This window comes from Perognathus longimembris, chromosome 3 (genome assembly GCF_023159225.1).
Source record: "Perognathus longimembris pacificus isolate PPM17 chromosome 3, ASM2315922v1, whole genome shotgun sequence".
NCBI classification, from domain to species: domain Eukaryota; kingdom Metazoa; phylum Chordata; class Mammalia; order Rodentia; family Heteromyidae; genus Perognathus; species Perognathus longimembris.
Window position 1 is genome coordinate 111,938,132 of NC_063163.1, and position 17,811 is coordinate 111,955,942.

The 17,811-nt window shown below is 40.8% G+C and overlaps 1 protein-coding gene across 3 annotated transcripts in view; it reads left to right on the top strand.

Moving 5' to 3' along the window:
* The window catches only part of Zc3h12c (zinc finger CCCH-type containing 12C), a 42,530-nt gene that overhangs the window by 12,914 nt on the left and 11,805 nt on the right, over positions 1 to 17,811 (top strand). For all 3 annotated transcript variants that reach the window (XM_048343795.1, XM_048343797.1, XM_048343796.1), the window contains exon 2: positions 12,684 to 13,444. In XM_048343795.1, the coding sequence (XP_048199752.1) occupies positions 12,684 to 13,444 (761 nt within the window). The remainder of the gene's footprint in view (positions 1 to 12,683; positions 13,445 to 17,811) is intronic.

A 17,811-nucleotide genomic window follows, 5' to 3' on the forward strand; every position in this document is an offset into this window, starting at 1 on the left:
GAAGATTTTCTATTTATAGAATGTCTTCTTTATTTTTATTATTTACTTGTTTGTTTATTTCTGTATGAATACTGGGACTTCAAGGCCCCCAGTATTGAGCTAGACTCAAAGCATGGGCCCTGTCTCTTTTCATTCAACTCTGGTGCTCTACCACTTGAGCCACACCTCTACTTCTGACTTTTTGATGATTCTTTGGAGTTAAGAGTCTCACAAACTTGTTTTGCTCCTGCTGGGCTTTGAGCTGGGATCCTAAGATTTCATCCTCCCAAGTAGCTAAGTAGCTAAGTGGCACGAGCCACTGGTGCCTGGCAAGAATAAGTCCTTCTTAGACACCAGCAATAGCTAACTGAAAAATTAAAATGGGAGAAGAAAAGCCTCCATGCACAGGAATTAAAAAAAAAAAAGTGGGGCTGGGAATATGGCCTAGTGGCAAGAGTGCTTGCCTTCTATACATAAAGCCCTGGGTTCGATTCCCCAGCCCCACATATATAGAAAATGGCCAGAAGTGGCGCTGTGGCTCAAGTGGCAGAGTGCTAGCCTTGAGCAAAAAAAAAAAAGAAGCCAGGGACAGTGCTCAGGCCCTGAGTCCAAGGCCCAGGACTGGCAAAAAAAAAAAAAAAAAAAAAAAAAGCAAAGTATCTTAAGTTCAACAAGAAATGTGTAAGCCCCCCCATAAAGAAATCTAGGGAACTCCATTGAAAGGAAAAGCAAGCCTCAATAAATTAGCCTTGAACGGATAACTTCATATAAATAAATCAATAGTGTTTTTCAAGTTACTACAGCACAATATCTATCAAAGGCCCAATAGCTTTTTGGTTAAAAATTGTCAAAACAACTTGAATATGCATCTGGGAGCCTGTGCATGCAAAAATAGCCAGGATAAAGATATGAAAACGATGGAAAATGGAATGATAAAAGATGTGAATGCAGGATACCCAGTCGATTATGAATGTGCACTTCATAATTTATGGCACAGGCTCAGAAATAGAAGAAGATCACCGGAATAAAACTGAAAGTCCCAGGTTGTAAGACATTAGTATAAAAGTCGTGCTGCTTCTCTCTCAAAACCGTCTTGTGGACAGGTGGCTCATGGGTACTCAGGAAGCTGAGATCTGATCATTGATGTTTGAAGCCAACCTAGGTAGGAAAGTCCATGAGACTCTTATCTCCAATTAACCTGCAAAAAAGCAAGAAGTGGAGCTGTGGTAGAGTGTAGAGTACTAGCCTTGAGTAAGAGCTAAGGTAAGAGATAGCACCCAGGCTCTGTATTCAAGCCCAGTACAGACAGAAAAGAAACGACAACAAACCATCTTCTAAAGGCAGCATTGTGATCTGTAACCTTGCTGCTAAAGATGGTGTGTAGAGTGGGGGGAGAGCGGAGCTCATGGACCAAAAAGGTCCACTTGTGAACATGTTAGAATATAGACTCTCCATCACCACCCACACCCTAAGTCAGAAGCTTCAAGGTCATCCCACGGTTTAAATGCAGGTTACAACTTTGAGGAAGGCTGCCCTGTGGTGGTCTCCCTCGGCCTCCCTTTCTGGCCTCCCTTTCTGATCCTCCGCTGCTCACTCTAGCCACCTTGCTGTTCCATGGGCATATCATGCGAACATCATCTCAAGCCTCCTTTACCTGTTTGTCTTAGATTTTGCTGCTGCTCTATCACACACACACACACACACACACACACACACGCACGCACGCGCACGCACACACGCACGCAAAGAATTTATGCAGGATAATTTATAAAGACTAGAAAATGGTTGCCCATAGGTTTGGGAAGTCTGGGAAATCCAAACCAGAGGTGCCATGGTAAGTCCAAATAGAGGTGAAGACCCATCCTTCTTTAGGGAGGATTCTCTTTTATTGGGGTAGAGCCCTGGGGACCCACCCCTCAGTCTTGCACACTGGGCATCAGGTTCCAAGCTGTAGGTGTCACAGGGCCATTTAATACGTTTCGTTTAGGTGTGTGCACACATATTACCTTAAGAAAGAAGCTTTCTCTAGTCAAAGTTTCTTCCTACCTCCCACCTTCACCTGACATTCATTTATCATTTGCACTCTCTCTCTTGTCCTAACCCCCCCGCCATGCTTTGCCATGACCATGGTGAGAGAGGGTGGCTCCGTTTATCCATGCTATAGTCTCAGAGTCTGACCCCTACCATGCCCTCGTTTGGGGAAGGAAACTAGTATTAATAACTACAGAGCAGAACCAGGACATTTTCTGCTGACCTGGCTCTCGAGAAGCACACAGGATGATTTGTGGCTGGCCATTAGTCTTTTGCACTTCGAATTCCACTCTGAAGGGTAGTTTTACATGACACGTTTCATGACTTACTCCGATATTTAATACGCAGTTGCCTTTGCTCCATCCTTGTCACTATGTATGGGAATTTACTTTCGTGTTTGGTTGGTTAATTGCTTGACTATTTTTTTTTCTTTCCTTTTTTAACTCTCAAAAATAAGGGACAATTTTTGGTTTCGAATTTTTACTTTTTGTTTGTTTGTTTGGCAGAACTGAGGACCGAACTCCGGGCCGTGCACTTGCCAGGCAAGTGTTTTCTCACTAAGCTAAAGCCCCAAGCCCTGAATTTCTTTTCTTTTTTTTTTTTTTTACCTTTTAACCTTTGGATGCACAAATGAGAAAACTGGTCATAAGGTTACTTCTGTGGTGTTATTGTTAGGACCACGAGAGGCCATTGTCACAGACAGGTACCAGAAAGTCAACTTGAATCACCCCTGGCCAAGAGAATGGATTCCAAGCCCTGGCCTTCGATCTCCCTTACTTCCTATTCATTTCTCAGGAAGTGGCAACAAGGCCCAAGGCTCAGGTGTCTGACCCACTCTTACAATGACAAACTTCAGTAAATACCCAAAGCTATACTGGTTTCCTTCCTTTTTTAATTTTTTTATTTTTCCTTTCTTAAATGTGTGTATGTAGTACTCAGGCATTTATTGCCAGGACCCCAAACAGAGCTCATTCCACTCTTCCTGTGTGCTCTGAAGTACAGTGGACCAGCACCAAGTGACTTCAGAGAGCCAGACTGGGGCTCTCTTTCCATCTATAGAGGTTTCAATGTGCTTAACATTATCCACTAGTCCTGGAGATGCTCTAAATGCCACAGCGGGGTCTGATTGGCTAGTATAGATCGCTGCCTTTATTTATTTATTGTTTACCATAGATCAGCCTTCCTGGTGAGCTCTCTCTCATTCTTTGTCTTCAAGAAGAGATTCTTTCTCCTGCTGAATGAGTCTTTCTCCTGCTGCGATGGAGTCATAACTATAGACAGGGATAAAGAGAAAGGGAAAACCCAAAGGAAAGACACTGTCTACCCATTCATATTAAGTAGTGTCCCTTGCATATTCAAAAGAAAAGATTCCTAAATACGGACCTCACAAGCCCTTCATGTGAACATGGCTGCTGTTCATTTCCTTAGGTTTTAGTTGTGACTATGTTGCGTGCTGGTATGCTATAGTTTTTCACTTTTCTGTCACTTTATCTCGAGTTAGCAGAATTTCAGTAGCTGCCGCTGCCACCCTCCCAGGGTTGATACTTTTTTCTTCTTCACCTTTTAAAGGAACTACCATGAAGGGAGCAGAAGGAGTTGATGCTAACTTCCTTCCTCTCTGTTCATTTGCTCAACCCAAAAGGGAGTTTGAATTCTGTGCCATTCACATTGAAATTCATCACAAACTACACTGTGGGTGCTTTCTATTCATCGTGAGTGGGCTTATGAAAGTTGGACCTTTGGCTTAACTATTTCATTAATGCAGTAGCACTGTAATGCTTGGCAGGGAAAAAAAAAAAAGAGTCAGTCTTTGCTTTAGAACTTGTTTGATAGTGTGTGGTGAGGCGGGGTTTGCTGGTCCTAGGGCTTGAACTAAAGACTTGGGAGCTTTCCTTTAGCTTCTTTGCTCAAGATGGATGCTCTTCCACTTGAACCACAGCTCTACTTCCAGCTTTTTAATAGTTAATTGGAGATAAGGATCTCACAGACTTTCTTGCCTGGGCTGGCTTTGAACCAAGATCCTCAGAGCTCAGCTTCCTGAGTAGCTAGGATGACAGGTGTGAGCCATTTGCACCAGGGCCCGGTTGCTTTGTAATTCTTTTATGACATTCAGAACCTAGGGATTATATTTACTTCAAAGCTATTGGCACAGATTTCAAATAATGGTAACATTTTTGGAATCACATCCTTCAGAATAATACTGATCTCTTTTGAGGAAAATGACCTAAAATATCATATCTTATATTTTTCTTTTTCAAAACAGTACTTTTTAGGTTTCTGGAAGCTTAAAGAATGTTTAGGTTAGACAACTAAAAAGAAAACTTTGAACCATATAGACTAGATCATCGTCTTTTATTTTGTCCATAGTAAAATCCGATTTGCATCTGAGTGAGCACACAAAGCCCACAGCCAGCATCCCAAAGTGTTGTTACTTTTTCTTAAAGATTCATAATGATCCTAACTGTGAGTAACTCCTACTTATGTGTGAAAAAGAAATGGATTCAGGTTGTTTAAGATGTTGTAGTTAAGTTTTATATCCCTAGAGTTCCTCATTAGGGGCTGGTTTTTCCCCCCAGAAAATTTGGTCATAAACACAAAACCTGTATCAGCAAATTGTATGTTACAAAGCAGCAGTAGCCTACGCTGGAATTTAATTACCCTGGAAAAAAGAGAAGAGAGAGTATTGGGATTGCCTTTTTCTTAAATGGACAATACCCTTACAGTGCCTTATGGTGTTTGCAGTTTGAATTCAAAATCAGAGCCTACTCAAAATATAACTTCTGCAGCTCTCATAAGCAAGTAATCTTAAAGTCTGAAACAGACAAAAAGTCAAGGCTGTCACCAGCTTTCTCACCAAGGGGACTGTTTTTGTAAACTTTTTACTCTTCTAAAACCATTTTTTTAATGTTAACTCATTCACAGCTGAAATTTGAGTATTACATCTTTCAAAGTTTAGGAAATACACATAGTTTTCACAAGTATGTTATATGTTACCACAGAGTGAAAGGTTTATTGTTTGTTTTTTTACTGTCAATTGCACAGCTAACGAGTATTCTGTAGTGAAAGCTTTTTCTCCTACTGCTTAGATAAGCTGGGCTGTTCGAATGATTGCAGCTTTGTTTTGTTTAACTATGGCAATAGATGACTCATCTGACACAAGTTGGATCAAACTTGTTTTACCTCTCCATTTATAATGAACCTACTTAAAAAAATCAACTCATTTATTCTGTTAGCCTATAGGCCTTTTAGTGTTTTGCGATTTTATCTCTACTGTCATTTAAAAAAAAAATACAGATTTCCCACTATTACCAGGGAAATAGGTTAGCTCGAACCTTCTGTCTTGATTGACCACAAACACATTTATGAAAGAGACGGCTAGCAAGGCTTCATTGCCCCTTGGACATACTCCGTTTTCTTTCTCAAACAAAAACTGCAAAGCTCATAGATCAGTGTGATAGCCTCAACTTTTTAGAAACATGCAACTTTTACAACTTTAAAATAGAAACGATCGCTTTGTCTTCTGCATTACAACCAGGAAAGACTCGAGTCTGCCCAAGCCAGGTGTTTTCTTGTTGGCATAATGACTGCTCTCACTGAGCAGCTGCCTACTAGCCGGCTTTGTATGGCCTATTGTTGCTGCCCACCCATAGTTAATACACATGCTGCCCCGGGCAGACCCCAGAATGACATCAACTTGCTTATCTTCGAATCCTGCAAACGTGATGCAGGGTGCTAAAGTTGTCTCAAGCATCTGCCCCGGCCAACTAATTGTGAGCTTTCTGGCCTGTGATTGGCTATTCCTCTGCTCAGTAATAGGTTAAGCAAAGACATTGCCTGTCCATCTGTTCAGCCATTCATTGTTCTTCTTGCCTGCCTGAAGGCTGCAGCTAAAATTGTGTTAAGGAGTTACTGCTGAAGCTGCCACAGAAACCAATGTCTGTGTATTTCCCTGCTAAGGTGAGTATCTGCTACTTTCATGCCTTGGAATTCAACTTTGCTAAATCCCATATTGGGCTGAGACAGTTAGATACCAGGTGCCTTGAATGAAAGCCTTGTTACAATTGTGTTTGTATACTAGAAAGTTCAGGTCTTTATGTTATGAAGTGTATCTGTAAAGCAGAGATTTTCTGGTTTGTTTTTTTTTAAATAGGCTGGAATTTTGCAAATTGAAGCTTACTGATAGCTTCATGACTTTGTGTTTCATTCTCTGGAGTTGAAAAGATGTTGTGTTCAATAATAAATATGTTTAGCTGTTACCTTGTCCGATTCATAGGCTTCTTAAGTTGTCACGATCATACCTGCTTGCTATAATAAAAAGATGGCACTATCTGGTAGACTTTTCCATTGTGTTAAAGGTCTAGTTTGGAGAGGTGGACAGAGAAAGCTAGATAGTTCCAACTGCTGATTTTTGAAAATATAGGATCAGGGGTCTGGGAATATGGCCTAGTAGTAAAGTGCTGGCCTTTTATACATGAAGCCCTGGGTTCGATTCCTTAGAACCATATATATAGAAAAAGCCCGAAGTGGCGCTGTGGCTCAAGTGCTAGCCTTGAGTAAAAGGAAGCCAGGGACAGTGCTCAGGCCAGGAGTCCAAGCCCACGGACTGGCAAAAATAAATAAGTAAAATAAAATATAGGATCAGGAAGCATTCATAAAATTACTCTTATCAGCAATTTCAAATTCATGGACATTTTCTAATTTCTCCTACCTGGTCTGTCCCGCCGCCCCCCCCCCCCCCCCATCTCTGCATCCATTTCAAAGATTCAATTGGAGATGTCATTCCAGTTGCTTTCAAGAGTTCTCTGGTCAGACATAGACAAAGACTTGGAAGGGCAACAAGAACAGAAAGAGTTTTTTTTTTTTTTTAAAAAGAGGTTTTCATTTCTACTACAAGCCCTATTGTGCGAACATATGCATAAGTCTATTGAAAGTTTTCCGAAGATGGGCAGGCCACCAGTTGCTGTTCTACTGCAGTTCTAGTAAGACATCTGTTGCCCAGAACATTAACCAATCTGCTGAAAGGGACATCCTTCCTTTGTTAGCAAGGGGCATGCAGACGGAAGAGCACTCAAACAAATACAATGGTAATTAAAGACACGGAGACTACAGCAGTAGGTATTTATTACATATTCATTATTTTATTCTCATTGTTCTCATAGTACTACCATTTGGGTAACTAGCAAAACCAACTTTCATGGCATTCTAGCTTTACAGATAACTTTGAGTAAACGAGGTTATGGTTTAATATTCCTGATTAATAGAAAACTTTTTTTTCCTAGAATGTATTTTAAATGGCCTGATTGGAAGTGAATTATTACCTTAAGCTAGCTAATGGTAACTTTTAGAACAATCACCTCACAAAAATAGAAGAATTTCAGTACATACAAGAAATTTCTAGCAAGTCATCATTAGTTCATAAAGCTGCATTCAGCCACTATAAACTTAATGGGTGGTCGTTTAGGGGTTATTTTGGCAGTTAAAATAATTAGTTACACCTACCTCATCATCTTCAAAATTACCATGATTCAGTTTTTCAACAATCACTACTTAACTTTTAGATAGACTTTAGCAAGAAAAGAATGAGTTTCTAGAACAATACCAGCAGTAACCTGCAGATCTGAAAGAGTAAAAATCTATTTCAGATTATTTATTTTTTCCCCTATACATTTTGTGTTCAAGACTGTAGTTTTATAAGACCAGTTGTACTAGGTCCCTGATAAAAAGTTTTAACAGTGAAACCATACTTGGAGTTTATGATAATTCTGAGAGAATTAACTGGTCTATAAAATGTTGACAATGCTGCAACTTTTGTGAAATGAGGATGAGTATTGTTAGTAGTTAATATTTAAGCTTAGGAAGATATATTTATATGTATATATATATAGATGAATTTGAGTAAATGCTTGAATTAGTGCAGTCTACATCATTCATTATTTAGAACTAAGGAAAAATATAATTTGTTTTTCTTACACGTGATAACACATTCTGAGATGTTATCACAATTTTGTTTTTCCCAAATTATATTGGTTATTTTTAAAGCACTAAGCAATGGTTAAAAAAATCATGCTACCCTTTGTCCTAAAGTCTCTTATAATAGTTACTTGTAAATTTTACTCATTGTATTACATTAACAGAGTCAGTAGCCTGTAAAAGTACTCAAGGTGGCATTTAATTTTTTAATACTTAGTTTGGCATTTAATTGTTTATGGAATGATTAAAAACTACTGCAAACTAAAATTTTAAGTGCCACATTGAATCAAGACAACCATTTACTCTTATAAGGGGATAAGAGAATGTTCTAAGAGACTGAAGTTTTCTTTTCTCATTTTTTGCCAGTCTTGAGGCTTAAACTTGGGGCCTGGGCGTTGTCCCTGAGCTTGTTTTTGCTCAAGGCTAGTGCTCTTCCACTGGAGCCACAGCCCCACTTCCCGTCTTTTGAGAGTAGTTTATTGGAGATAAGAGTCTCATGGACTTTACTGCCCAGGCTGGCTTCAGAGTGTGATTCCTGAATCTCAGGCTCCTCCTGAGTTGCTAGGATTACAGGCCTGAGCCACTGGCACCTGGCAAGATAAGTTTTCACAACCAAATCTTCACCACTTTGGTCAATTCAAGTTGCTTATAGGTTTGGATAGAACTCATTTGCCCTTGTTTGCGCTACATACATGTAGACTTTCATTTTATAAGAACTACAAGTCATGTAACTGCTTTTTTAGTTGAGATAACTCTCTCTGAGCTAACCAGCAAAGTCTAGAAGGCGAGGAGAGGCCTGTCTATGGGAAAAAGCAGAGCTGTTGTAAAACAAAAAATTAAGTCACCTAAAAGAATAGAATGCTAATCTTAAAAAAAAAAACAATGCAAGCTTACATTGTCCTTCACATTAAAAAATAGCCTGACTTTGTAAAGTTTTTGTTTGTTTGGGGTTTTTTTTTGTCATTCATGGTTCTTGAACTCGGGGCCTGAGTTCTGTCTCTGAGCTCTTTTCACTCAAGGTTCTGGTGGTTAATTGGAAATAAGAGTCCCATGGACTTTGCTGCCCAGGCTGGCTTCAAACCATGATCCTCAGGTCTCAGCTTCCTGAGTAGCTGGGATTACAAGCTTAAACCACCAGTGCCCAGCTTTGTAAACTTTTTATTTAAGTGTTGCACAAAATCTGTATGAGTTATCACTAGTTAAAAGCATGTGGTATGGGGCTGGGGATATGGCCTAGTGGCAAGAGCGCTTGCCTCGTATACATGAGGCCCTGGGTTCGATTCCCCAGCACCATATATACAGAAAACGGCCAGAAGTGGCGCTGTGGCTCAAGTGGCAGAGTGCTAGCTTTGAGCAAAAAGAAGCCAGGGACAGTGCCCAGGCCTTGAGTCCAAGCACCATGACTGGCCAAAAAAAAAAAAAAAAAAAAAAGCATGTGGTAGTTAACTATTAATACATAAAAATTCATCTAATATCATTGAAACCAAATAACTGGAGGCAGGGCTCAAATGGTTGAGTCAAAGCCTTGAGTGAAAAAGCCAAGCAAGGGGCTGGGAATATGGCCTAGTGGCAAGAGTGCTTGCCTTGTATACATGAGGCCCTGGGTTCAATTCCCCAGCACCACATATACAGAAAACGACCAGAAGTGGCGCTGTGGCTCAAGTGGCAGAGTGCTAGCCTTGAGCAAAAGGAAGCCAGGGACAGTGCTCAGGCCCTGAGTTCAAGCCCCAGGACTGGCCAAAAAAAAAAAAAAAAAGCCAAGCAAGGGCCCTGAGTTTTCAAGCCCAGCACAACAACAAACCCCACATGTAGTTGATGATCTCATTTTTCTTCCTAGCACATAAGAGCTGTTTACTAAGACTATCTAGTAGAGCAGATTGGGGGAAGGACATTGATACTTTTAAAAACACTAGACTAAAGGTAAACTAGAAAGCTAATAACTTAAGTACTTTTTTAGAGTGCCTGATTTCCTGTTTAAAAACTTAGCAAGATCTTTTGTGCCTTTGAAAAGTGAAGAAAATTCACCTACCCTGAAACCAAAACATTTCATTCATATGTCTCTTCCCAGGTATATTTTTTATAAGACATTTTGATGAATGTCCGATACAGTCTCCTACCTCTCAAAAAAAACCAAAGGCCACTGCTGCCCAATATTAAAATAATATTTCCTAGCTCGATTTAGGGGTTTGGTCAGCAAGTCGTTATCATTATGAATTATCTCACAAACAGCACTTACTGCAAAGGCCAAACTTTTTCAGGGGAGATCAGAAATGTTGCCCATTAAACGCTCTGGGTGCAGTCAGAGCAGATTGTGGGGTTTACTGAACAATGATGTCGGGGCTTCCAGATTGGTTTGGCAGCTACATTGTTCTCAGAGGGTAAACCAGACGCACTTAAGTCCCAGTTTCTTTTATAGGCTTTTGTTCATACCAAATTATTCTTTCACTGTGCTAGCATTCATGATGACATGTTAAAGGAGCTCAGCTTAGCAACCAGCCTCTGGTTGCCAAGGCCGCCCAGCGCCCAATAGGTTTTTCCCTATGTAAGAGACTTTTCCTGAGAGCTCTGAGCAGGCCTTGGAGTGGGGTTTTCTTTTAACTGCATCCCTTTATTAGGAAGCTGTTGTGATCTCTGACTTGCATTTTGGTGTTAGTATATTAGAGTCGTTAATAAATCACAGGGGGTACTGATATGCTTTTGAAAGCCCTTCCTTCATTCTAAATAATTGGGCCTCATGCATATCCATATTAATAGAAAAATTGAAATGGATTCAGCTTCTGATAATGGAGCAGATGTACGCGGAGAGCTCTTTTATGGAATACTTCTTTTTATCCATCCTGCATGCAGAAATGAGGAAAGTCTGGTTCTCTTCAATATGAGGCGTGCCATCTCAGAAGAACATTGATATTACAGTTATTTATTTTCTCAGAAAATGAAGCCTGAAGAAACTCCTGTAGAAATGTGTAGGCGTTAGTTCTACACTGGGGAGATTTTTAAGTGTATTGTTGAAAATTTTTAGCTGCTTTAGTATTTACTAATAAAATTTTATTTTATTATGGAGAAATATTTAGCTCATCAGTTTTTCAGATATGTTTTTCAAACTTGTGAGTTCTCAGAGAGTCACTTACTGGTGGTGGTGGTGGTGGTGGTTGTTTTGACATCTATGTAATGGGTCTTTCTTAGTGAACGGATTCTAAGAGCTGGAAAGTATCTTCCCATTTTTCTTTCGTAAGTTATTTAAACAGGTGTTTTATGACATCTGCCAGAAACTGGTTAATGTTACATGGGCCAGATCCTAGCATCTCCTTAATCATTAAGCCACTGATGGTTTTACAGTCCTTTGAGTAGAGAAAACAACTTTATTTTTCTAACCTGTCCCTGGCAGAGAAATGACAACTATTTTCAATAGTCTTGAAAGAAAAAGAGAAAAACAACAAAATTATTTTTAAGCAATTAAAAATACTTGTACAGGCACACTGTTAATTCATCTGATGCATTACAGAAACATTCTGTTGTAAAATTCAAGAAACAGAAATAGCATTGTTCATTCTATATACATAGTTGTTTATTGTCACTTGTATATGAAAAACTTAATTACTTTGCTCTCAGTAAATGGGCATAGGCTGAAAAAAATGTTTTTTTCATAGGATGAAATAGACTACCTAAATAGTCCCTACCATGGACTAAGAGAGCATCATGATAAAAGATTATCTTCTTTTCCCCCGTTCAGAATTCATAAAACCCATGTGTATTGGGGTAAGATTATATTTATCCATAAGTGGGAGATAATTAACCATAATCACCTATTGTAGCCTAGGCTGGTCTCAAGCTCATCGTTCTTTTGCCCTCAGCCTCCTTAATCTAGAATTATGGGAGTACTCATGACTGGCCAAGGGATATAATTGTCTTTGTAATTATTAATTCCTTGTTGGCTTGCTTTGTTGCCTTGTTGGCTTTCATTTTAGACTCTATGTCCTTTCGTTTCAGTAGCTTGTGTGTGTGTGTGTGTGTGTGTGTATACTGGTACTGAGGCTTGAACTCCGGACCTTGCACTCTTGCCTGGCTTTATTGCTCAATGCTGATGCTCTATCGCTTGAGGCTTTTTGTTGGTTAATTGGAGATAAGATCTCCTGGACTTTTCTGATGGGACTGGCTTCAAACCACAATCCTCAGATCTCAGTCTTCTGCTAAATTATTTTTGAAATTTCTTTAGGTTGTTGCTAAGATTCATCCAAATTAAGGATAGCTTTTTATCAGCATGATAAAATCATGTTTTCCTTTCGGCATGGCTTTCTTTCTCTTTAACCTAATTCCCCCCACCTAGATTTTTTATTAAACCTTTTAGGGGAAAAGTGTCCATAAACTGTCATGGCATTTAAAACCTGCTTTTTAAAAACATGTTCCATGTGTCATCCTCAGACATGTAAGCAGGAAAAAGTCTGTCATAAGAGATCGAGACATAGCTGACAATGGGAAAGGCCTGGATCTTAGACAAAACTTAAAAAAAAAATCCAGGTTTACTCCTATTTCCCAAGTTACCTCCGAGAAATGGCATGACCTTTCTCCTTTGAGACTTCTTCTGAAGGAGGCTTGGCAAGGGTGTGGACAAGATACAAAGGAGGCGTCTTGAGCAGGTGTGGCCTCTCCGGTGGAGACAGGAATAGGTGAGTATGGCATTTTCACTGTCTCCTGTCTTTCTCTAGGAATACGGGGTGCTCTGCCTTCAGGAATACAGAAACAACAGCAAAGTCGAGTCGAGTCCATGTACCAGCTTCATGGGTCTGAAGGATCTCCTGGGACATGACCTTGGCCATCTCTATGTGGAAAGCTCAGACCCACGTTCAAGCGCGGCTGTCCCCTGGCCAATGGTAGAAAAGGCAGCGATGGATGGCATCCATGCTGGAAAGGAGGAGAGGGGGGGATCTGAAGAGCACGCGAGCTCCGCGAGCTCGGGGGACTCTGAGGAAAGCACCCATTCTGATCACGAGCCCGAGCAGCAGAAGAGCATTTCCATAGAGCCATGCTTACTCACCAAGACTCACAGGCAGTTGTGTCGGTCCCCGTGCTTAGAGCCGCACCTCCTCAAACGCAGTGAGATTTTGCAAGACTTTAAACCCGAGGATGCCCAGACTCCATCCAAGGAAGCGAAGAAACCCCCCGATGTGGTTCGAGAATACCAAACGAAACTGGAGTTTGCCCTGAAGTTAGGTTATTCCGAAGAACAGGTTCAGCTTGTGCTCAACAAACTTGGTACCGATGCTTTAATCAACGATATCTTGGGAGAACTCGTCAAGCTTGGAAATAAAAGCGAGACCGATCAGACCGCGAGTCCGATGAACAGTGTCATGCGGGAAGTGTCATCTCTAGAGTCCCAGAGGTCCGAGTCGCCCATGCAGGAGATGGTGGCGGATGATGGTGAAAACCTGAGGCCCATCGTTATTGATGGTAGCAACGTGGCAATGAGGTAAGTGAAGGGGGGGGAAACAAAAGAAAATCTTTGGTGTGACGGTTATTCCTAAAACAGTCCTGAAGCATTGTTTCCTGTTGGGTGACTTCCAAGTCTATAGTCTTGGAAAAGCTGTGTGACAAATGATCTGTCCTGATCTCATAAGACCTCTGATGCCAAGCTAGAGAATGTCCATGTGGCTTTGCAACCCAAGACCGAGGGCTTTCGAGGAGGGGCTTGTCAGGAGAGGAGCCAGTGAGGCGACAGTGATGTGACAGAAGGCTGGCGCTCATTTGAAAGGCAAACGACCTCTTCCTCTTCAGTGGATTAGAGGCGTCCTTACTACCCTGGGGTCCTAGACGTATGATTGGGCACGTGACTCTGAGAAGCCTTTTGCAAGATCACCTAGGGCATTAGATCGTTCCCAAACAATATGATTTATTTTTACTTGGAAGAATCTAGAATTACCTTATTACCTTCATGATAATAAGTCCCAAAGTGATGACATTGGCAAGGAGAGGGTAGTGAGGTGAGTCATAGATCCTTGAGGATCTACAGTCGTGACGTAGGGCAGAATTACCGAGGGATTCCTTCACAGCACAACGCCCAGCGCTCTGCAGCGGAAGAGGCCGCATACCCCAGCTCATCCCAAAGCTGGCTTGAGAATCGCTTCATACTAAATGTTTTGATATCTTCCGGGAGATGTAGAAAATGGTGGGATGGCGAATGGTCATGTTAGGAAAATATGCAGTGCTAGACAAAGCACAAGACAAAAAAATATATATATACACATATATATATATACATATATACATATATATGGATGGATGGTCAAACCCCTAGAGGAGGAAGGCTTTAAGGAGAGATTGCCCTGCCTTGTGCTAGGAAAAGAAAAAGTGCGGAAGCCTTGACCGCTAGGCAGTGGCTGTCTTCAGGAGTGCAGTTTGGTACTAGAGATGGACGCCCAGGGGCTGTGTGATGAGGCGTGTAGGGACCGGGCTAGACTGTTACTCTGAAAGCTTGGCAGAGGAAAGGAAGGACTGCAGGAAGGAGACCTGGGGAAGAATTGAGGTTTTGTTTGTTTGTTTAACAAAAATGCCTAAACAGAACAGATGAGGAAAGAGATTAAGGAAGCAATACTGCCAGGCACTGGTGGTTCACATCTATCATCCTAGCTACCCAGGAGACTGAGATCTGAGTATTATGGTTCAAAGCCAGCCCAAACATAAAAAGCTCATGAGGCTCTTACCTCCAAGTAACTACCAAAAAATCCAGAAGTGGAGGTGTGCCTCCAGTCAAGGAGCTCTAGCCTTGAGTGCAAAACCAAAGGGACAGTGCCCAGGTCCTGAATTTAAGCCCTATTAGTGGAAAAGAGAAAGGAAGGGAGGTAGGGAAGAAGGAATGAAAGAAAGGGAAGGTAGGAAGAAAAGCACTGTGAGAGAAGTTTACTTTTTGAAGCAATAAGAGACACAAATCAGAATTTGGTATTCAAGGGAAATACACTTTTGGACAGGGGTAAGGCAAGGGGGGGGGCTTAGAAAAACTTGAAATTTTAAGATCGATAGCATTTAGATTAATATCACAGTTGTGCCAGCCTCATATTAACACATATGACAGAAACATAGTTCCCAATAGAAATTTTTGCATACTGGAATTTACAAAAAGCTCGAAATCTTACTCATCTAATGTGGTTACAGTTATCTTCAAGAACACAGTGCGGTAGTGCATGCCTGTAATCCCAGCAGTTGGGAAGCTTCAGCAGGTGGATCAAAAATTCAAGGCCAACCGGGACTATCTTTTACAAAAAGAATCAACTACATATTACTTTAGTGTAAAAATAATTATGAAAATATTCATCAACCCCCCCTACACACACATCACTTTTTGTACCACTCCATATGTCTTGCTGTAAAGATGAAACGTGCAGGTGCATTTCTTCTTTTTGTCATATACTTTGAATCTGACACTTGAGCTACCATGCTTCAGGTATTCCAGAAGAGGACAAGCTGACAGGAAATGTTTATTTCAGCAGCATTATACTGCCAGTCACAATAAAATGTTGCACTGTGTCTGTAATTTTGCAAGTTCCAGAACTCAAGAAAATATATAGTGAACTTTTCTGTTCTGCCATTTACATATTCTACCTACATTAACAACATATATGCCTCAGATCTAAAATCTTACTGTTAGAAAAATGATAGAGAATTCATCCTTCCTTTTGCACAAATATAAACTTGGACTTTGCAAATTAATTCTCTGTTCGTAATAAATCTAGCAAACCTATTACATGCATTATAGTGATATGTAGATACACAGTAAATATATATTCAGTTGTGAATACATTAATGCATTCCATATAATAAGACAGAGTTTAGGATGAAGTGTTACTTCCTTATCTTCTAGACAGATCTACTTCCCTGTAGATGAATATATTTTATGCTCATTTGAATTCTAATCATGGAAGATGGGTATGAGTCTTTAGATGTAAATTCAAAGTAGGAAAGAGGCAGCATTTTTTGTTAAGATTATGTAATGAGCTTTAAAAAGATACTTTGTTCTCTGCATACCACCTGTGAGATTCTCACCAAGTGATTTCCATTCCCCAGCTTTGGTTTTCTTTTTTATTTTGTTTTGTTTTTGTGTATATATATATGTACCAGTCGTGGGGCTTGAACTCAGGACCTGAGTGCTGTCCCTGAGCTTATTTTGCTAAAGGCCAGCACTTTACCACTTGAGCCACAGCACCACTTCCAGCTTTGTTAGGGTGGTTCATTGGAGATCAAAGAATCTCATGGATTTTCCTGCTGGGGCTGGCTTCAAACCACATCCTTTGATCTCAGCCTCCTGGGTACCGGAGATTACAGCCATGAGCTTCTGGTTCCCAGCTCATATTTAAAAAAGGGGAATTCTAGGTCTCCAGGCTTGCTATTAGGCTAAGAGACAATTAACATCAAATCCTAGGTGTGTTATAGGCACTCAATAACTTAGATTGAAGCCAAATCCTACATTTATAAGATGGTAACAAATCAGGTGAAACCTAGTTGTACCATTTTATTCCCATGAGCTGGGAAGAGATTGGCTGGGAAAGTCTTGGAGACTGGGGACTCTAACCTGGACAACCTGCGTTCCCGCCCTCGGTAGACAGGAACAACATTAGCCTGACCTGTGTGCTATGCAGGCACTGGACTGGGCCACGGATAAAATCGGAAAACGAATTGCATGACATCTAACTGTAGGTTCCTTCAGGATGACTGTCCCTAGATAGGGAATAGTACTGTGTTAGAGCATGTCTTCAACCTTACTTAGTATTTCCAAATTACTCTACCAAATAGCTACACCAAATTTACACTCGCACCTGTGCTGTATGGGTTCCCACTCTCACACAATCTTGGCAACATCTGGTGTTTGCAAATTTTATTTTTTACCAATCTGATGGTTGTGAAGTGGTGTCTTACTTCGGCTTTGGTTTGCATTCCTGCTATCGAGAATCTTTCCATATATGTATTGGTCATTTGAGTTTGTTCCTCCACCAACTGATCATTCGTATCATTAAAAAAAAAAACAAAAATTTACTAGCCAAGCACCGTGGCTTATACCTGTAATCCTAACTAACTACTCAGGAGGCTGAGTTCCAGGTTCAAAACCAATCCAAGCAGGAAAGTCCATGCGACTCTTACCTCCAAGAAACTAAAAGCCAGAAGTAAAGCTATTGTACAAAAGATGGAGTGCCAGTCTCAATGGGAAAAAAAGCACCCAGGCCTTAAGTTCAAGACCCATTACCAGCATGCATACGCACACACACACACACACACACACACACACACACACACACTCCTTTGTGGAATTTAATTGGAATTATAATGTTCTTATAGATTACTTTGAGAACAGATGCCATCCTTACAAATTGTGTCCTGTCATCTATGCAAATGGAACACTGTTCCTTTCATTCACCTCTTCTGTTAGGCTCTTTAATTCCGGTTTCCAACTTCATTTTCTCCACAAAATTAAGACTTAAATTGCTTCTGTGTGCTAGGGGGCTCACACCTGCAATCCCTTAGCTACTCAAGAGGCTGAGATAATAAGGATCAAGGTTCAAAGCCAGCTGGGGCAAGAAAAAATCTATGAAATTCTTATCTCCAATTAGCTACCAAAAAAGCCAGAAGTGGGGGCTGGGGATTTGGCCTAGTGGCTAGAGTGCTTGCCTCATATACATGAGGCCCTAGGTTCGATTCCCCAACACCACATATACAGAAAATGGCCAGAAGTGGCGCTGTGGCTCAAGTGGCAGAGTGCTAGCCTTGAGCAAGAAGAAGCCAGGGACAGTGCTCAGGCCCTGAGTCCAAGCCCCAGGACTGGCCAAAAAAAAAAAAAGCCAGAAGTGGAGG